The sequence below is a fragment of the Mytilus trossulus genome, chromosome 2 (genome assembly GCF_036588685.1).
Source record: "Mytilus trossulus isolate FHL-02 chromosome 2, PNRI_Mtr1.1.1.hap1, whole genome shotgun sequence".
Taxonomy (NCBI): Eukaryota; Metazoa; Mollusca; class Bivalvia; order Mytilida; family Mytilidae; genus Mytilus; species Mytilus trossulus.
Window position 1 is genome coordinate 50,908,545 of NC_086374.1, and position 22,688 is coordinate 50,931,232.

The 22,688-nt window shown below is 31.1% G+C and overlaps 1 protein-coding gene across 3 annotated transcripts; it reads right to left on the bottom strand.

The window, feature by feature from the left end:
• Positions 1-387: 387 nt before the first annotated feature.
• Positions 388-18,724, bottom strand: LOC134707512 (neuronal acetylcholine receptor subunit alpha-10-like). Of its 3 annotated transcripts, none has more exons than XM_063567317.1 (9): positions 18,647-18,724; positions 12,291-12,433; positions 6,891-6,991; positions 6,008-6,144; positions 4,251-4,295; positions 3,505-3,614; positions 2,342-2,886; positions 1,393-1,586; positions 388-1,036 (listed from the first exon to the last, which is right to left on the bottom strand). In XM_063567317.1, exons 3-9 carry the CDS (start codon positions 6,961-6,963, stop codon positions 455-457), a joined length of 1,686 nt encoding a protein of 561 aa, XP_063423387.1. In that variant the 5' UTR covers positions 6,964-6,991; positions 12,291-12,433; positions 18,647-18,724; the 3' UTR covers positions 388-454. The 3 variants fall into 3 exon arrangements, with proteins under 3 accessions (XP_063423387.1, XP_063423385.1, XP_063423386.1); XM_063567315.1 differs by having other exon boundaries at positions 12,186-12,433; XM_063567316.1 differs by lacking the exon at positions 18,647-18,724 and adding an exon at positions 14,601-14,617 and having other exon boundaries at positions 12,186-12,433.
• Positions 18,725-22,688: the final 3,964 nt, after the last annotated feature.

Consider the following 22,688-nt stretch of genomic DNA (forward strand, 5'->3'; position numbering starts at 1 on the left):
GAAACTACCAAAGTTAGTAATCAGCAACTAATAAGCAAACTTTTTTTTACCAGTTTCCCTACTTTGTATTCATTTTCCCTTTATTTTGGTTTTAACAAATGGGATTAACTGCATGTTCATTTAATAGGTTAAAATCTGCCATATGATTGCGATTACTGTCAATTTTCATAACGCTTTGTATGGGGTCGTTTTGGTTCTTCTCTTTCTTATTGTCTATGACAACTTTCTTTTCAAATGGTAAATTTGATATTGAAATATTGACTAGTGATGTTTGTTGACACTCCTATACAGTCCACAAGATGTCTTTATTGTTTCGTTAGGTAGCTATATATCTAATGACGTATACCACAAATCTATACCAATTCATTAGAAAATTACGACAAATAAGAAATTTAATATCTTTAATTGGTTTATCTTTCGATTTATAGTATAAAGCGTACGAATAAACTGTCGATCACTTCGTTTCAATATCAATATCATTGACATCATCTATGGCATCACTCCATTCTGAATATTTTGAGTTTGGAACAAAAACGAGTATTATAAGATATGATGCTAGCGTCCCAAGGAAATAGAACCAAAATAATACTCTATCGACAACGGTGGCTATCCTCTGCCATTCTGCTACAATGAATTTTCGTTTCACTAACTCGTTACGGGTTTTGCACTGAATAGCGTTTAGATTAAGTTCAACCTCAGCATCTGGTCTAATAACAACTTCCTTTATTTGTGTATTTGATTCAATAAATTTTGATTCCTTCTTATTATTGTTTATTGACCGATTTGTGGTATACTCTGTTTCTCTCAACTGACTGGAATGTTCGTGAATTTCGTCATTCTTGAGCCAGATTGTTTCTTCTAATTCAACGTCTGCTTCGTTTGATGCTGTGTCTGACTTGCCTCTATTCCTAAATCTTACGGAGGACGATGACGGAACCATCATTTGATTATCATCTGATACTGATTTCCATTTTGAAGGTTTTTGGTTTTGAATTTTATGTTTTTTACATAGATATAAACCCTCTTTTTCTTCTTCCTGTAAAGACAACAAATTGTATGAATTGACTGTCAAATATGCTAATAGATATATATGTTTTGTTTTAACCTTATCAAGAATGATTCTGAAGTTTCATTTTCTTTGAGGAAATATTCAACAAAAATGAATTAAATTGACTTTACCTTAGTTTTCTATGAATCTCTGTTTTGGGCTATTTACCTGTGTTTTTATTGAGTTATAGGACTTCTCCCTTGTTTGTTATTGGTGAAAGCTGAAAACTGTAGATATGTGAAAGACGTTGACAACTCAAGAGTCAAAAATATGTTATTGACACGGTAAAATAGTACATTTTGTATGTTATTGCAACTTATTCATTTTTTAAAACAATATCTTACAAGAGAAATGGTGCTGGCAATCTTATACAGATCATGCTTCAGGAATAATGGTTTTGACATCCATCTCAAAGCAAATATCCTTAACCACATAGGCGCTCGTTTGGTTTTTATTCCACGATTGTAAAGGTTGATAACCATAACTGCCATTATTACAGACAATGATGTCATTGTCATAACAACACAAAGGTATATTCCTGAAAAGATATTAAAATGATATGGTGTGATAAAGAAGCAAACGCATGTAGGTTACAAAGACATTTGACATAGAATGTAGTTGAAATTTGTAGGTTTTTTTTGTGTGTTATATATGACATGGCTCTGCACTTATACTTCCCATCATTGTGTTATTGTTCAATAATAATTTATGTATTCCTATCTTTTACTTTTTCTTATATGCTTTCAAAATGTCTGTATGTTTTTTAGTGTTTCTTTATAACATAAGACACGGCTCTGTACTTATACAACCCCTCATTGTGTAATTGTGCCATGGTAAATGTGTGTTTGCATATTTCTATTATTATAGTGATTAAGATGATAACACAATGTTGACTGCTGTATTCCTTTTGTTTTTACATTTATACCTATTACGTCTGTTTGTTTTGTTAACACATCATTGTCGATATAATTGTATTTTATGTGACTAGCGATCAAGTGAGATATTTAGCTAGCTATATGAACAGGTGTAATCAACCATTATCTACTTAAGAAAATGTCTGAACCAAGTCGGGAATATGACAGTTGTTGTCCATTCGTTTGATCAATGTGCTTTTAATTTTGCCATTTGATTGGGGACTTTCCGTTTTGAATTTTCCTCGATGTTCAATATTTTTTTTAATTTCACTTTAAAACATTTCTATAAAATCTGGAGTTTTTATTTATGATATTCATTTATTTGTTGATTTATATTAAAAAAAAATATTTGGAAAATTAAAACTTCACTCCTACAAACCTATGAGTGGTACAGCTTCGGATGTTGCAGGTACTTCCTCGGCTATTAAAAGCATAAACATGGAAAAAGCTAAGAAAACAGATAGACCAAGTGTGATCTTTTCACCGGAAGTAGGTGGTAGCCAAAATGTCAATAATGTCAAAATTGATAGCATAACACATGGAACAATAATATTGAATATGTAGTAAAATGTTTTACGTCTGATATGTAAAATGTAAGTTAAATCTGGATGAGGATCCGGACAACAGGAATGTCGCCGGATATTTTTACGTAGTGTGACCGATAACAGGTCCCATTCACTGTTGTTAACATAGGAGGTAAGGTCTATCGGAGTAGCATTACTTGTAGACTGGTAGTCCATCCACTTTCCGCTATAAATCCATGAACCAAAACGTAGTATACATTCTTGGTCATCAAAAGGGAAATATGTTATATCAACTTTACAGGAACTCTTTAGTTTAACTGGAACTGGCCACAAGACAGTCCCATCATAAGTCACTAGTATGTATGTTCCCTGCATAAATCCGGTGGATCCGTCATCAGCGCTTTATTATAGAAAATAAACATATTTAAAAAAAAAAAAAAAAACAGAAGACTTTTTTTCTTTTTTTAGAAGTGTATTACTCTTTTCCAGTTGATGATCTGATGTAAAATAGCACATTTTGGATAACGGTTTACCTCATCATGATTTTTCTCACTGATTTATTAAAGGGTTCGTGCCACTCAATCTGTATTTACCGTGTAAGATTTTGTTATTATTGATTGCTTTTCGTTATTTTTGTTTTTTAACATTATGGTGTCCCTTTTTATTGGACTTTAAGTTGATCTCTTGGTATTTTCACTCTCTTTTTATGTTATTTTCTTGGTGTCATTTCAGATCGGAAACCTTCAGTTTTGTGTGTTATAATACCGTATGTAACATACTGATACTTGCATAATCATAATACTATAAGTAAACAAATTGTTAAATATCAGAATTTCTGGTATATCTATATTTTTCAAATTGTACTTTGAATATATATATATAATAAGTTATCTCAGTAGCATGGGTTCGAATACCGGCGAGGGAAGAACAAAACAGTTGCGAAGGTTAATTTACAGATCTAACATTGTTGGATTGATGTTGAGACGAGTTGGAGTTGTATATAATAAGTTTTACATACTTGTTATATATAAACGTGTCTGGTAACCAAACTTGTTTAGTTGGTATTCGTAACGACTTTACATTGTTATACTGATTAGGCTCCCACATTAAATGTTCATCTCTCCATTCCTGTAATATTATTAAGGTGATACTTTTAGTGCTCCCATCGAGTATTGACTATATTTATAAAGGTAACATGTTTTATGTCAAGCCGTTCAAATATAAATAGATACGAGTGTAAGCATTGGAGTCGCATGAACTTCAGACGGATTGAAACCGGGCCGGTATCGACAGGATAGGCATCCCCTGTAATGATTGCACCAATCGCTATATAATTTCAAATCCTTGTCCAGTAATAATATATAAGATGCGTTTTCTAGAAAGCTTAGCTTTAAAAGAGTGACTTAATGTGACTTAATCGTATGCAACTGTCATACAAGTTATAGGTTTAGCTAGCTATAAACTAGTTTTACCCATCTTTTTTCTAATTAAGGATGCCTGTACCATGTCAGGAATATGAGTTGTTTTCCATTTGTTACATGTGTTTTAATTTTTGATTTTGACATTTCACAACGGACTTTTCGTTCTGAATAATCATTGAAGTTCGGTATTTTGATATTTGACTTTTTAATTTGATTGCATTTTGTCGGATATCATAATTCCAATATACAATCAAGTTTTACTGTACGTTCGACATCTAAAGCGCGATAATCATTTCTCGTTTTTTTTTCTTTTCTCTTTTTAATCAAATTCTGATAACTTTACCTGATCAATGAATACATTCGTTGTTAAGACTTGATATCTTTCATCCTACAAATAATATATAAAAATTGTCTTACAGATTCATTGAGATAGTCGTTTAAGGTGGCTCGTGGGTACAAAAATTTAAGCAAAAAATTAAACCTTTATTTTTTAATTACAAATTTTATTTGTTACACTATTAGTTGTTACTTTATGATATGGTACAAAAAACAACCTCAAAAAATTATTTGGTTTGGCCCCAGATGACTTTAAAAATTGAAAAAACTCCAAATTATCTCCCTTTGGTGCAAAAATGCCATTTTTTGGCCTAAAATTTGAAATATCTTTTTTAACTCATCGGTGACCTATATTTTTTATAATGGTTTCAAATAAGCTGTACATAAACTAATTAATTGTAAAATTTAAGCGATTTCTTATATTAGGTTATTTTTTTATTTCGATATTTCCTCTTTTTCTCCTATTAGTTCAACAGACAAAAAGGACATTAACAAAAATGTATGCTTCTTCCAGATGCAGATTTTAGCTTAATCGAACGGTGACCCCATTTTTTTATTTCATTTTTCTTTTAAGTATTTGATAAAGTTCATTTATGAAAAAATATAGCGAAATCCTATATTAGAAAAAAAAATCATTTATACCCAGGAGCCCCCTTAATACAGTTTATTTATAAATAGAGTTTCACGGATATAAAAGTATGATAATCCTTCAAACGATAACGGAAATGTTTGTTTTCTTCAAAAAAACAAGGTGTAAAGTCTAAAAAAGATCAAATACCTCTTATAAATAGAACGAACACAACAACAATACAAATGTATTTTATCAGTTTTGGCATCAAAAGATATTCATGTTTTTCTGAGACTGTTGGTGGAAATTTCGTCTCAAGGGTATCACCAGCCCAGTAGTCAGCACTTCGGTGTTGACATGAATATCAATTATATTGTTATTTATTCAAATTAACTGTTTGCAAAAGTATGAATTACTCGAAATACTAAGGTTTCCTTATCCCAGGCATACATTATCTTAGCTGTATTTGGCACCATGATTTGAAATTTAGGGTCCTCAATGATCTTCAACTTTATAATTGTTTGGCTTTCTAACTATAAGTATTTTGATCTGAGCGTCACTGATGAGTCTTGTGTAGACGAAACGCGCGTCTGGTGTATTAAATTATAAGCCTGGTTCTTTGAAATAAATGATTCATTGTTTTGATATTTTTCAATTCCGTGTGTCCGACTGAGTCGAACAATAGCAGATTTTGGTATGCAGATATTTATTATGTCACTAAAATTGTTAAATAGGCATTCGAAATACTTAGTTGTTTTTTATCACAGGAATAGATTACCTAAGCTGGATTTTGCACACCTTTTTGGTATTTTTGGTCATCAATGCTCTTCAACTTTGTACTTGTTTGGCTTTCTAACTATAATTATTTTGATCTGAGCGTCACTGATGAGAATTGTGTAGACGAAAAGTGCGTCTGGCGTATTAAATTATAAATCTGGTACCTGTGACAACTATTTAGACCTTAAACAACGAATGACTTACCACTGGTCAAAACGGTGATTCAACTAATGGAACTTTTAAGAACATCTAAGGATAATTTCAAGGGTAATTGTGTCGTAGATTACAAGTGTTTCAATATTACATATAACAGCATAATGTTGTATTAACGTTTTATTCTTAAATGTATTTCATTTTTGACATATTTTTCATATTCCAAAATTAAAAAGGTACACATATTAGTATACTTATCATCTTACCAAGTCTACAATTTGATTGAGCTTTAGACCTATTGTTACAGTTAAGACAGACGAAGAGTTGACAACTGGACGAACCGACTTCTCATATCCTACCATCAAGTCTTGGAATAACAACTGCTCATCTGGAACTCGATTACCTGGGTGAGATAATTAGTTTTTTAATAGATAATCGGTATAGATATACATCCCATATTTGAACCAATATATAAATAATCTTTACTTAAAACCATGCATAACAGTCAGGGGTGGTAAAGTAGACAGAAACATCCCCATCTATTACTCCTGAGTGATCACTTGTCAATTGATTAACAGACTTCATCAATCAGTTAGTCTGAGGGTAAACCTAAATCTTTATTCAGTTTACACAGTGACATCTAATACGTCTCTGGTTTGCATAATCAGTACTTTAAGATTATTCTGAGTATTGACTATTGAAGCTTTTAGTACAAAATGTATTTGACAACCAAGCGAACACGATAAACAATCTAAATGTTAGGTTCTATTCATATATGAATAATATGAATAATGAAGGTATTCATTCTTATTGTTACACGCTAATCTATAATAATACTATTCGATGATAGTGCTTATGATTTATCGAGTAGTTTGCAATCGAAATTTTGTTTTTAAACTAATAAGTTCATCCAAGTGCTGCGTTTCAATTGTGCCACATTTACTAATAAGTGATTTTTATGATAGTTTAAAAAGGAATACTGTTTTGAACAAATCGCTATTCATGAATAATACATTAGTTGTACATCAGATCATTTTGAATATGAAAGTTGATTACACTCTATTTATGAATTAAAGTTAGAGAAATGTCTGCAAATTTAATTTTTCATATTTTACATTTCAACTTAAATAAAAGGATATAATTTCATACTGCCTGTGTTATGTAGATGAAAGCCAAGAAGACAAAGCACGTGTACTAATGAACATTTGTAAGCACCATGCATGTTTTAGGTGGGTGTCCCTCATTCAGATCTGAAATTAAAATAAATATTGACATATCAACATATAAAATATTAGTTCATATCGAGGACAAAGTGTTTGTTCGAATTAGTTTCTGAAACATTGATTAAGGTGATATACAGCAGATGTGACAAACTATCTATTCCATCAGTAATACATCATATCTATTCTAATAAAGTAAAGTGGAAAAAGTATCATATATTAGTAGTGTGTATCGGGTGTTCAATTCATCATATTGTAGATCCACATAGAATCAATAATGTAATGTTCAAAAACTCCTGAATTTCTTTCACACACAGAATTGGTATTCAAATATGAAATAGTTTTGATAATACACTCAGTAAAGGCTTCAAAGTGATTTAACATAAATTCGTATAATCAAAATATTATTCAGTCAGATTTGTATGCATTGTTTTGAAAGGCACTTTTGACATACAATGTTTTGGGTAAAAAAAGTTTGCATTGCAAGACATCCCTTACATAACGATATACTTTATATCTGAAAGTACAAATTCTGATATAATTTTGATTTTGGCTAAGAATGTCATTCATATTAATTTTTGCAATGACTTCGGAAAAACGGCAAACATATATCGTAATTGCATTTCATGCACAACTTTACGAGACTTTTGTTGAATATGAGACGATTTTTTTTTTTTATTGTTAACGACCAATTGTTTTCCTGTTATATGTCTTATAGCTTATGTAAAGTTGGTTGAAGTCACTTTTTGTGTTTTATATGTTAAGGAACAGAAAATATTATTTGCACTTAAAAATCCCATTTACCTCTAAAGTCAAACAAGAAGAACCATCACATAGCTGAATAGTGTGGCTAGTGGTAACGACCGCTTTTATCACGAAAGAACAAACATGACACCTATTGACAGTCATTTTTTCAAAGACCAGCAGGGTTCGGAATCAACTTCCTTCTAAAACAAACCTTGGCTAACACGATAACGTGATTCAGGGAATTAAATAAAAATCAAACTCTAACGTATCAATTCGGTTAGACATATAAGAATATAAAATTCAAAACGCATGATACTGCAATAACATATAAGTGCTTAATTCAATATTATCGGCGCTAAATATGTTATATAAACTGTCATAAACCGTTCGCCATAATAGTTAATTGTAATGAAAGTAAAGTTGGTAGTTTAAAATGAACTTAATCTAGAGAAAAGTGGCAGTCTCCTCAATATATCTATATTTTACAATTTTTGTTTGTACAAATTGAACTTATTGAACAAGAAATTTCAAACAGTTACTTAACATAAAATAAAAGAATAATTTGTATGAGGACACGAATGCACCCGCTTAATCTTCAAACATGTCAAACTAACGAAACTATAACGGACAGAAGAACAGAACGACGGAAGGATGAACGAACCAAGGTTTCACTTATTGTCCCGTCAGTTACCGTGTGGCATAGATATAAATGTTTATCTGAAAATCTGCAAAACAATTAGAACATTATCAAATTACAAGCGCTAGAACTTAAACCAGGAGATTTTCTTAAATTTCAAAAACATTCAAACCAAGTAAATGCCTTTGCTGGAGACTCTTAGATTCTTATATTGTAAGACATACGGGTTCAGACACTGCTTATTTTTTTAATGAAATAGTAAATTTATTCGAAATATAGAAAACACAATTCTCAAGCTGCACTTAAACTGATGTAGTGTGTTTTTCTTCTAATGGTATAAAACAGATGCATACATTTGCACAAGTTGGTGTCGATGTCCTACGAGTATGTGCTTAAAAAGGGTAATATCGCTTTCCAGTAGAATTAGCGCCAAACTTCTAATATATGACTGTTTTTATTTATTTTACTGTTATTGTTCTATTTTCATATGTATAAATGAAGTTTCTTGCTGTACCAGTGGTATATCAAATATTTACTTTATCATTGAATTTCATACACAGTTCGATTTGTCTTTTTATCCAAGCACTGAAGTATGAATATTAACAACGTCTCACAATGATCTTCTGTTTAAAAAAGAATTCCTAATTCAAAAGGGCATACTAAATACAAATGTAAATAAAACAGAAGACATTTTGCGTCTGTAAGAGAAGGTTTCAAATACGAGATAAAACGATACGTGAATTTTGGTCCTCAATTCTTTTCAGTTTCTATTTGGACTTAATATTTTTATTCGAATGTTAATGGTTTTATTTAATAGACGAATCGCGCATCTTGCATACAACATTTCAACATATCTATGACAATAGAATTAAGAATAGAAATTGGGAATGTGTCTATGAGACAACAAACAGCCGAAGGTTCAATGGGTCTTCAATGCAGCGAGAAGATTCCACATACATTTTTACAACTACTTGGTCGATGCAACCGCTGGTGGAGTTCTAGGGGTTATTTTTATCAACGAGGGTATCAACAGTTCAGTAGTCTGCACTTTAGTGTTGAAATGAATTATCATTGACATGGTCATAGAGTAAAAACTTCTGTTTACAAAACTGTGAAAGTTTTAAACACTTTTCTACATCAGAAATAGAACTTTGGCTGTATATAGCAAAACTAGAAATATGCATTTCACCCTAGGTGGCCTTTTTAAAAATTAATTGTTAGAGCTTTACTTTTTACGTTTGACGTAAATAAAAATCAAACCTGGTATCTATGTTGAGTTCATTTATTTAGCTTTAACTCTGCGTTTTCTTAGAGAATTGCCACATACGTTACTTTATTTAATCATAATGTATTCTGGGATAAAAACAGTTTCATGCCAGCAAAAACATGTATTAACTGCACTGAGTATATTGAATCAATCTGAAATTATATGCATACAAAAAAACTCATCATAGATACCAAGATCAACATTATATTGTCAATTCCTAAGGCAGTACAAATGTTAGACCTAAGTGAGTTCTATAGAAAACGAGAAAGATGAAATGTAGATATGATGTTTGTTACAGAAAATGCTCAATACAAGTCGGTTAGTTATTTTACGACGAAATCCTTATATTAGATGGACACTTAGGTAATCTTACAAATACAAATAAAACGTTAATACTGATACAAATGAAATTCTTTTGAATATTGTATCTTTTTTATACATTCCCATGAGTAAATTTCCTCTTTTGAATTTATATTACAAAACATCAACAACAAAAATAAAAGCATACAAACAGCGGTTCATTTTTGGCCAGTTTTATCTTCGGAATCAAACAAGAATCTTGATATTAACCAAAATAAATGTCTGCTATTAAACGGAAGCTTCGCGTATACACTGTGCGATGATACTGTAGCAGCATTTATCAATTGTGTTTTCTAATAAATATTTTTAAGATAATTAACCCTCATGCATTAAAAATATCTTGTTGCTTTGTTATAAAAACTAGCATACAATCAGATGTGTTCAATACATGTACCATATGTTACAATTGACGTAGACGAAAAAATAATAACAAAATAATATTGATATATTGAGAAATCATGACAAATAAACGATCAGCAGTGTAAATAAATGTTTAATATGTTATGGTTTTGTTTTGGGTTTTTTTTGCATTGTGTATAATATATGTTAGAACAGTCAAACTAAGATTTAACCTCAAACTAATTGCAACAGAAAATGTTTTAGTTCTAATCTATCGCGTTATGTCCTTTATATACATATAAAAAAGTCCCATAAAATCTAACTTGAGGAAAACTCAAAATCAGCATTTTTAATTTCCTTTGGAAATTAACGTTGGAAGGGAGATAACTCTTGCAAAAATTAGTCTTTTTTGTCATTTTTTTTTTTTTTTTAAATTTATGTAAAGTATGATACTTTGATGGGGTTATTAGTTTGTATTTGACTAAATTATATAATCTTCTGCTCATGAAATGTACAAAGTGTTATGGGTAGTTTTTTTCATGCATTTTTCATTCAAGAAATGGTGATTTTTTTAGTCTTTCTCAAGTTAGATTTTATGGGACTTTTTCTGTGTATATTTGGGGTATAATGCTAAAGATTAAAACTTAAAAACCTTCTGTTGCAATTACTTTCGGTTTAGGGTCCAATTTATGCTAGATTGACAGGACTATTTGTATTGTGTTGTTTATATGCCCTCAACCCCTCGAAGTATAAATGTGCATTTCATAAATAAAAAGATTAAAAATAAACATCCCTTTTTTTAATAAACAACCAACAATAAAGACTGTTAATTGGTATGGATACAGTAACCTTTGATAAACATAGCACTTATATCTTCATAGAACCAGCGGGCTAACTTTTCTGAAGGATACTTGTTTAGATATTTCAAAAGTCAATATAATAAGATGCCGTACACATCCATGATTCTTTTCTGCTTACATCAAGCAAATGTCGTAGACAGGTGCTCAGATTGTTAAAAATATGCAATGAATTCTACTGTATATCAAAAATGATGAATCTTTTTTTATAAATTACACTCTGCGGAGTTCGAATATTTGTGAAAGATCCTTGAGATTACTTGTACTTTGGAAAAATATCGTGTAGATTGTTTTGTAAACAAAATGTCTTTACCAGCACAGGTATTAATGAAAATACTTCAGAACGCAAAAATCGCTTGATGGATATAAACCTCTAGGGGAGTTTTATAGATATGATATGCTGATGTACAGGTTTTTAAAGACAATTATTGTTTGTCTGTGTTATATTGTTTTAAACAAATTATCTCAGAAAAAGTGGCTTTTATTTCAAGTCATTTTGTTTGTGTTTCTAAATTTTAATGAATTTGTTTTTAAAATTATGGAATTCAAAGAACGTTAAGTGTAGGTTTTTGAGATGAATGCAACACAATCATTGTCCAGGATGTACAAAATGGTATATATAAATAATATATACAAAAAGATGAAGAATATAAGAACACAATACCCGAATAAATATGATTTGTTTTCTAGAATTAACATTAAACACCCACTGTCTTTAATTATCTGAGTCGATGGATCATAATATTTGACATCTTTGTCCAATCGATTCGTGTGGCAAATCTTTATCATCATTTAATTTCTTTAATGTTTTCTTCTAAAAGATGCACACAGCGTACATAATAAACACAAGCATGTAACATTTATTTTTGTAATTATGAACACCGTATGAAGAGACGGAAAACAAGACAATAATGATATACATAATTGAAACTGCTTTAGTTATTCTGTCTTATAGACAAGAACATCTATACTGAATTAATTAATCTTAAGAATGAAATGAAATAAAAGAGAACATACCTCCTTCCTGACCTCTCCGTAATCACGATATATATAGTAAATAACAGCTACATATTTTCATATTCACTTCCATACTATCTGAAAAGATGATATTAAAATACAAACCATCTATTCTAACATCTGCTGGTATACATATAGATGTAATCAAACGTAGAAATTTCAATATTCCGTTTAATCTATCTCATCTGTATCATGTTCCCATTATCAAGCTGACTTGAATGATTCGATGTTTAATCAATCGCAGCTTCCTGTAATTATAAAGCAGTCTAATCAGGTACATCATTTAGTTTGTGATTGATTATGTGTGCAATGTCAACCAAATAGTTGAAAAGATCTATATGGTGTTCACAGTAAAGTGACAACTTGTAAAAAAGAAAAGACATATTAAATGATGCAGAATGCAGTACGTACCACACGGGTTTCTCGGATAACTTTTTAACTTCGGATCGATACCAAACTTTGGAAATCCCGAGATTCTAAGTGAATGACTGTAATATTTTTTCGGTCTATAGAGAAATAACATCAAAAATGCACCACATTTTTATGTTATTTCGAAATATTTTTAGTCATTTCTTTTTAATTCAATTCTAAATTTCATTTTAAACCGGATTTGCTATGAAAAAACGTTGATGACGTCAAGATCACATGACCAAAATTATGTATATGAGCTGATAAACAAAACAACGTCAGCCTATCAGAAGATGCATTACATCCCTAATTAAATTAATTAAAAGTAATGTTATTCTCGGACTAGACTCGGACTTCTCTTGAACTCAATTTTAATGTGCGTGTTGTTATGCGTTTACTTTTCTACATAGGTTAGAGGTATGGGGGGAGGGGGGAGATCTCACAAACATGTTTAACCCCGCCGCATTTTTGCGCCTGTCCCAAGTCAGAAGCCTCTGGCCTTTGTTAGTCTTGTATTATTTTAATTTTAGCTTCTTGTGTACAATTTGGAAATTAGTATGGCGTTCATTATCACTGAACTAGTATATATTTGTTTAGGGGCCAGCTGAAGGACGCCTCCGGGTGCGGGAATTTCTCGCTACATTGAAGACCTGTAGGTGACCTTCTGCTGTTGTTTTTTATTTGGTCGGGTTGTTGTCTTTTTGACACATTCCCAATTTACATTCTAAATTTTATTATATTTATATTTCGAGTACTGACGTATGTTTGGACTACAAGGAGCGCTATAGCTATTTATGACTTTAGAAATTGATTCATCTGTATCCGTAATTATAGATTAAGTTGAAGAGCACTTATGTCTAGCAATGTGTCTTTCAATTATCATTTTATGGTCTGTTATGACCAATGACCTTAAGAGACCTTAACCCAAAGCAGCCAGTATAATTCTTTCAGTTCTGGTTTGCTGTCCTTAAAGTCAAACTGTCTATGGTCTCCAAACAGTATGCACCATAGATGATCTTAGTAACCATTTTCTTCCTTACTAATAATTCCATGATATGTTTCTCTAATTGGATATTCTATCGATGTTCTTGATATATAAGAAGTGTAGACGAACAGTACAGGTCAAAATGGCTCCGACGTGCAGAAATAAAAGTTCTTTTTTAAACTTCGTAAAATGTGAAAATGATTTTCGGCAATTTTTAAATCTAATTGGATAAGCTTTCGATTTAATGTAATTCCAACCAATCAGAAGTCAGAAGTCGTATAGGATTCTATTCTGAGTACAATCTTGGGGGGGGGGGTAGAGGTGGAGGGGGTTAACAACTTGCCGGTAAAATGTAAACAAATCATTGCGCTCTTGTAACCTGCATACTTATTGTCCTTAATAAACGGTTGTTTCCCTATTTTCTTAAATTTGATTCATTATTTGTTAAGATAATTAGACAAGTTCGGGTCATCTTAATTGATGGATATTGCTAATTTTTAAGATATACTTTCTTTCTAAAATATATTAAAGTCAAAATATAACTTATCAGGAAAACAATATTCGATATTCCTTCATCTTCATTCTTTTATAGCACATAAAACCCGGAGATACAAATGTATATATATCAGGAATTAATCAGCAGTTTGGTGTGGTCTAATCAAAGAAGATTCCATGATGCATTTAGGAATTAATTTCTTTTTTTGCAACGGAAATGAATTGACTGAAAATTAAACGACTGTACGTTGATGAATTACGAGTACTAAAATCAATAAGCAATATCGAGTTATAAAGGCAAACAAATATATGGTTAAATGGCGATTGATTCAGTAGCAAATATTTAATGCATGCACTTTAGGACAAATTAGAAATAAATTGAAAAGGCAGATAAAGCAAAATGAGTCTACCGAGTTAAAGAAGATATAATTTAGACTATCAATGAAAAAAAGAGAATTATGATAGATTTCTAGATGCAGTTAAAAATGTTGCTTTGCACCTGGCCACCCTTGCATATGTTCACGAACCTCTTACAGTTGTTGCAAGTGTTCTTTTAAAAATTGTTATTGAAGTGTTGCAGAAATGAAAAGATCATAAGTAAGATACACAAAAAGTGTTTTGCAGCCATTGAAGTCTTCCACTTATAATAGAATAGTACCATTTGTGTTTAATGAATAATTCAAAATGAGGTACGTAATAACTAACAAAGATCAAATAAACTTGTCACTTCAATCTATAGTGTTTAAATGTGTTATAATTATCTTCGTTTTCTGACAAATGGATAGTTACTCTTATAGACATCATAAAATTAAAAGTCTTATTGAAACACCTGAAACACATGTGCAAATTGTTATAATGTTTTGAACTATAATTGACTGAATAACAAATCTGCATAATGACCTTCTACTATAACACACTTGGTAAAAAATTACAAAAATAACACGGCATTGGATGAAAGTCTTAAAATAATATCTTCGATATTTGTTTATTTAGATAAACTGACTGCTAGCTTAAATAATGTAATATTTCAGGTAACTTTAGGCCATTATGAAAATAAAATTTGATAGTTCATTTTACTTTTTCCAGATTAAACAATAAGCGAGGGCTGATCATATTGGTCGGAGGATAATGCCTGTGTCGATATGAAAAAGGATATGTATTTAATTTTTTTTCTATCATATACTACTGATAAACGAACGCACCAAGGCTAATAGCCCCATATCAACCCAACCACCTGACGTTACATAGGGCTTGTATGGGTTCCCGCCTGGGTGTGAATTTATAGCCATAATTGTAATTTTATAATATATATGATTCAAGTTGTTTAATAGTCTCAACATATTTGATATTTGCGTAATTTTATGTTTATTTTTCTTTGATGTTTGAATAACGAGTTACAAAGTAATCTGTCGTTCCCGGTCTCCTTTAGGTCTGCCGTCGAATTGTTACCCTCTAATTATACCGCCGAGTTGACGTCGCATTTCTTTCTCAACGTAATTGATTTTACCAGACGACAAGTTACAGACAACTAGCATATACAATCATGTATCAAATTGAATATTTACATATATAATTGCTTTTAAAAATTTTACATTTGATAACAAATTGTTCTTTGCAATCAACCTTCTTTGAACACAGACTAAATTGTGTTTTAAATTTCTAATCATTCCCCATCATATTGGTGATAAATGATACGGAATAAAAAATGGAAGTGCATTGTATTTTGTAGAAATATTCATGATGATATCTGGAACACGTTTGGGAAAACTTCAATGTGTTTAAATTACTTTTTCGTTTGATATTGATCTTAAAATTGCCAGACTTCGTTTGAGTGCGAGTATTTGTACAGCCTAATGTTTTAGCTCTTTGTACCAGAAATGTGCTCTCATGGGACAAACGTAAATGTGCTGGAAATATTAACTACCCTAATGAAGTTGAATATTGTATACATTTAAGGATTTGTTTCTGAATAATGGAATCAATTCATTTATCTATCTCCTTTGTATTTAATATACAACTGGACACAACAACGAGTATACGGCATACAATATGCAAAAGTTTCCAACGGTTTGGTCACACCTTATATATAACTGGTAATAATATACGTAAAAGTTTACAAGAGAAAAAGGCACTCTCGTAAATTTAACTATTGTGCTGACTGTTAAAGTCGAGGTACAAAAGCACAAACGTATGTCGATGTCAAATTGCTAAAAATGGGCACGCAAATGAAAAAATCTAGCAATTTGTTTGTATGTTTCTACGAGTAGTATCTCAATCTCACATATTCAATCGGAAAACATTATGTATACAATTTTAATGTTTATAAAATATTGAATGACAAATACAAGTATGGTTTTCTTTAAAAGACGCAGCATAAAAGATCAACCTTCTACAATTTATTGTAATAATCAATGTTTAAAATTTGTTATATCCATACGAATGTCAAACTGTCATAGTAACAAAAAACTGCTAAATAACATTAGTTTGGAAATAATCAATATCACTAGAGACACTTTTAGCATTACACTGCTTTTAAGGCTCGTTCTTTTGTTGAGATGGATCTTTATTATGAAGCAATTCTGCTCTTGAAAGAAAGAAATTAATGTCAAAAACTCTGTTTAGCTAATTGACTAGTAGGTTTCATTGCTTCGGTTGGCGTCTAATTGGCGCTTCTGGATATGTCTTGTATCAAGTAAAATAAATACAAGTGTTTCAACATTCATTTGATTTAGAAGTACAGTAACTGTTCATTTTTATTATCTTCAAGGCTTGTATCCAGGAATTTGACAATTATATATTGACAAATAATGCGAGATACAAATGGCAATCTGTTTGATATCATTTGCGCAGAATTATTTTTCGCAATTGGCATTTGTTTCAAAAACTTTAAACAAAGAACAGATATGGTCACTTATTTTGGGGTAACTTTCCGGAATAAGAAGCATGAATGTACAACACACTGAGTGTATGCATATATAGTCCTCAAGTATCCTGCTACTGTTGAGAGATAGTTGTTCCATAGATATAAGAAGATATGGTAAGAGCGCAAAAGAGACAACTCACCATCCAAGTCAGAAGAAAGACACACACACAAAATCTTAGTTTAACGTAGTATTCAATAACCACAATGTACGGCTATACCCTGTCATGCTAGGTTGCATTTTTGCGAAGGTGTCAGGTGTATGACGTTGCAGTGTTCAGATGTAACATGAATATTTGTATAATATCATTTATTCATTGATAGTTTTCTGATTTTGTATATTCAATAAAATTATATACGTTTGACCTCTCTCTCGCTCTCCCTCTCCTGTTTGTGGGTGTATGTTTAGATGATGAAATATACTATTTTTATATTTGATTTAGTTGTAACCCGAAGTCATAGTGCACGAGATCAGAGGAGAGTGATGACACAACAGTTGATTGTAATAAAGTTTTTTTGCACTTGTATTTGAACTTCCTTATGCTGTAAAAGTTAAACGTCCCCTAGTGACATCTTTGATAGACGTTCTGACAAGACATTAGTTAAAACTGTAAATTACTGGAGATACCATGGCTATAGAGAGTTGAAGAAAATCGATCTAAACTGATAATTATACGTTCAGTTTAGGATTCGTTAGGAAAAGAGACATGTTAAATTAATGGTAATATGTCATTAAACAATCCATTGCTGAAACAGAACAGAAATTTGAGTTCTGGTACTTGCTATTCTTTTCCTTCTAGCAATCATTGTCTTGTGTTAAATAAGAAATGGTATTGCACAAATGTATTTATAGATTGTCCTGTACTAGTATTTTATCACAAAGACAGAATTCGTATTCCTGTTTCACAATCATATACACGCAAATATGTCTTATAAAGGTTAAACATATTTGTAGTACAAATGAAGTAGATTCCGTATATAATTTTCAAAATCGAAAATTGCCACTAAACGACAATTTTAAAATTTTGAAACTCTATCAGATCACTTTTTCAACTTTCATGTATAATTAATATTATGACTTTTCTATATCCGAGTTGAACTCGCGTCTTCATTCACATCTAGAGTTGATGTGATGATATGAATTAATACACAGTAAATTTAAAACATATATATGCAAAAACAATATAATATAAACTGTATGATAAAGAAAAGTTGATAGCATAAGGAAGCCCTAATGTTTAAACGCTTTAAATGTCAAAGAATTCACATATATGAAAGATCTATTTACATTATCATACGTTTAGACCGAAACAAATATTTAGATAATTCTTGTTTTAAACACGACTTTCTTTTAAAACAATTACTAGTAGCATACATGTGGTATGCTATATAATAGGCTTTGCTCATTGTTGAAGGCCGTACGGTAACCTTAAGTTGTTAATGTCAGTGTCATTAAGTCTCTTGTGAAGAGCTGTCTCGTTGGCAAGCATACCACACCTTATTTGTTATTATTTTTGAATATTATTATTAAACTAAAATCGTCTCTTTCAACATAAGAGTCGAATACTAAAAATGTATATTGCAACTGTTATATTATTTAAGACTCGATTTCTTATAGTGCGCACATCGTATATTAATCTTAATTGGTCTTACCTTCTATAACATATAACCTAGTGCTCCATGTCTATCTTTATATATGTAAAGGTCAAGAAAATTCACAATATATTTCATATCAAATGCCGACACTAATTGATATATCGGTTTGCAAAGATAAGGTCTTGGCACATTTGGATGTTGACAAAAAATCAATGTAAATTGAATATTTACACAAAATATGATAATTATTGTGTAGTATGTATCAAGTTCCTTTACTTAAAATCAAAATTTTTGTTTGTTCAGTAAAAATTATGATTTGGGGAATGTTAACGACCTTGACTGGCTTATACAGACTGGACCCTCGAACGATAAAAATGATACATTTCCTTAAAAGTTCCTGGAAGATTCATGGCGAAAAGCATAATTGTATATGGTAATCTCAGATGTGAAAATGTGTTAATGGGTTGCTCTCTCATAAACGTTTATTTCAATTTTCAAAACATCTTCTTTGTCAGTCATAAACATATGTACGCATATGGACTCAATTCAAATGCTCGTGCTTTCTGTAGTTAATTCCTTTAGATAAGCTTGATACCAGAACTGTTTTGTAATTAAATTATACACAAAATTTTAAACCGGAATCAGAAGGAATCTTAAAGAAACAAGAATGTTTCCATAGTGCATAGATGTCGCACTCGAATCTTCATTTTCTATTTTCAATGGAACGTAAAATTGTGGGCTCAAATTCTAATTTTGCATTAAAATTAGAACGATCATATCATAGAGAATGTGTGTACTAAGTTTCAAGTTACTAGAACTTCAACTTCATCAAAAACTACCTTGACCAAAACTTTAACCTGAAACGGCATAGATGGACGGACGCACAGACCGAAAAAGTTAATTCCCCGAGGTGTGGCATAAAAATACAACGTCTTTAAGTATCAACTTGCAACGAGGTATTTGAAACCATAATCTATATTTCATTGAATAAATGATATATACTTATTGACTTTAAAAACGCAACATTGGATTATTTTGGTTTCAATATTTATTTCAAATATACGTGTAAAATAGTCCACCGTTGACTGCAATGCCAGCTTGTTACCAAAGCCTAAATGATTGACAGGGTATTCGACCAGCTCTATAGGGGAGGTATAGAATTCAATTTTGTCTTTTCTGATTATGCAGTTTTTTCTCGCTGTCTTGACAATTGTAGTCCGTTTTTTTTTGGTAATTCTACGGATTATTTTAAAACTGTACACCTTAAAATGTTAACCTTGCATTCATAAATCTTTCTTAAATGACGTTGAATATTGTAACTAATAGTCAGTTACTTTTGGCAGAGATTATTTTCGACTTGTAAAGATTGCTATATACTTTACAATTATTTTATGTTTCTTATTTGTTACATTGAAGTGGTCTTTTCATGGATGTTTTAGATATGACATATTGCATTGCTTTTTTTTAATCTAGAGAAGGAGCACATCAGGTGCGAACGTACTAACGTACTAACATCAATGCGATTTCGTTCTTACACTTCAGAAACGCAGCTGCTTTGTCTAACATTAAATTGATTATTAAGTAGGTTTAATTTATTTTTTAAGAACAATGTTTTTGAATTGAAGTGCATGATGAATAGATCAATCCGCTAAGTAGCCAATGCCTTTAAATAACTTGAGTAACCAGATGGAATCTCCAGGAGAAACCCATTTCTATAGTATCTTCTATCCGCTAATTATTTGAAACCATAAAAAAAAATTGTTAATAGAAAAAAATATATGCATATATTTGTATTGTATTGTGTATATACCTTTAATCCCTCGGGTATAAATGTGCATTTATTTTTCGTTAGATTTTTATGCAAGATCCAGTAGCATGATAAAATAGAACTACGACAATTCATTGCTGGTTAGATTTTAATGAAACGGCTTGTTCCGGTATTTTTTTATCTTTATTTAAGGGATGACTGTAATATTTTTTCTGTCTATAAAGAAAGAACATAGAAAATTTAAAAGTGCGCACCACATTTTAAAGGTAGTTCGAAAGAAATATTACAGTCATTCCTTACAATCTAATTCTAAATTCTCATTTATAAAAGAGTAAGAAATTGAAAGAAAAAAAACATTCGTGACTCGGTAACTTCTCTATATTGCTCTTTTGTGTACCTGAGTAATAATAGGTATTTATATCATTGTATCTGATTTTGAAACAGATTTTGTATCCTCAAAAATTATGATGGGTAGACATAAAAAATCGTCTTTTTTGTTGGCTTTTTATGCCCCATTTATGAGAATTATGTTTTCTGATCTGTGCGTCCGTACGTTCGTTCGTCTGTACGTTCGTCCGTCCGTTCGTCCATCCGTCCGGCCTCTCATTTCAGGTTAAAGGTTTGGTTAAAGTTTTTGTTCGAGGTAGTTTTTGAGGAAGTTGAAGTCCGATCAACTAGAAACTTAGTACACATGTTCCCTATAATATGATCTTTCTAATTTTAATGCCAAATTAATTATTTTATCCCATTTTCACGGTCCACTGCACATAGAAAATGATAGTGCAGATGGGGCATCCGTGTACTTGGGACTCTTGTTTACAGACGAGTTAATCAAAACAATTAATTTACAGACGAAGACTGTATAGGATCGAGATTTATTACTTCGGATGATGTTTAATGACATTTTCGATGCAATTCCCTGGCAATATTTCAACCATATAAAGACAGTTAGATCCTTACAAAGAATATATGAGGCCTATGAATAATTTATCTATGTGCATAATATAGCGATTTTCATCTCTATTTGTTAATCATAAGTCGGGATCCCGCATTTTCGTATGCATATATCTGTGTTTATTTAAATAGTTCTTTACTGATTTGATCTAATATGTCATACCATTAGAACAAATAGTTTCAGATATCAAAATATAGAATAAAGGATGGACAAATACTAGAAAGAGATGAATTAATGAAAGATGGAGTGTTGTTTTTTTTGGTTTAGTCAGAGACAAATATACGTGCATAACTCTAACATGGTTAAACCATGATCGGCAATAAATTCACAAACACAAATCTTAAGATTAATCAAACTTTTTGGTACGTTAAGCATTGTTTACTTTGTGTAAGATTAAAACAGAAGTGAGCATGGTAACATATGTATCTATATGTGTGTGGGTGGATTGGGTTCGGTTGGATGATGGGTTGTGAACGGCGTCCATCTTTTTGTCATTCGGGAATGCAATTTTTCAGATAATGTGTAAACAAAATCTAAGAAAAAAGAGAATGAATGTGTACTAAAACAATACATTAAATGGGAATACAAGTTATTATCTTCAAAATAATTCACACACTCAGTATTTAATTTCATAGTATGAATCCGTTAACTTGTGTATTAATATTTTACCCTCACGAAATAGTAATACAATGTAATACTAGTATGCAACACTATCATATACAAGACCTAGTGTAACCAATCATTGCTGTGGCTCTAAATGTAAACTTATCGCAATTTAAAACATGGAGCACTCCTTTCAGAGGTAACCTTAAAACAGGAAGAAAACAAAAGAAATCTAAAATATTCTGAATATTCTTTTGAGCTTTACCTATAAGTGTAAAGAACAATCTGTCTATTTTCGAAAAACTTTGACCTCAGACCTTCCAGTATTGTCATTTGATTGTCTGACCCCTTGAAGCCATATGAATCGTACTTGTAACTACAAATTAAACATGACTTTCATTCGCACTCTTTCTATCTTTCTCTCGCTTTTTCACTCACTCACTCACTCATTTACAGCGCATCTCGTTTTAAGAGGCTCTCACGATATAAGTGTTCTCCTTCTCCAGTAGCTATAGGCATGTATAGGAGATTATCGTAGTTGTATTATTTATGCAATTTATTCGACTGTTACTCTATCCTTCAGTTTACTTTTTTTTTTATCTCTATCCTTCAGTTTACCTTCGAAGTTAGGTTACTCGGAGGACTAAATATCTAAGTGATGGAAAGTAAACATTAAATGTCATTATGAGATATACAATAACTTGCGGTATTTCAACATTTTAAATTTACAATTGAATATTAATAAAGAACCAACGTTACTTATAATTGTCTTT

What these genes read in the sequence shown, in the direction of transcription:
- LOC134707512 (XM_063567317.1), bottom strand. Translation starts at nt 6,963, where the DNA reads ATGCATGGTGCTTACAAATGTTCATTAGTACACGTGCTTTGTCTTCTT. An exon ending in CGAATGTATTCATTGATCAG is followed by an intron (nt 3,615 to 4,250) that starts GTAAAGTTATCA and finishes ATAATATTACAG; the next exon opens with GAATGGAGAGATGAACATTT. An exon ending in GACACGTTTATATATAACAA is followed by an intron (nt 2,887 to 3,504) that starts GTATGTAAAACT and finishes TCTATAATAAAG; the next exon opens with CGCTGATGACGGATCCACCG.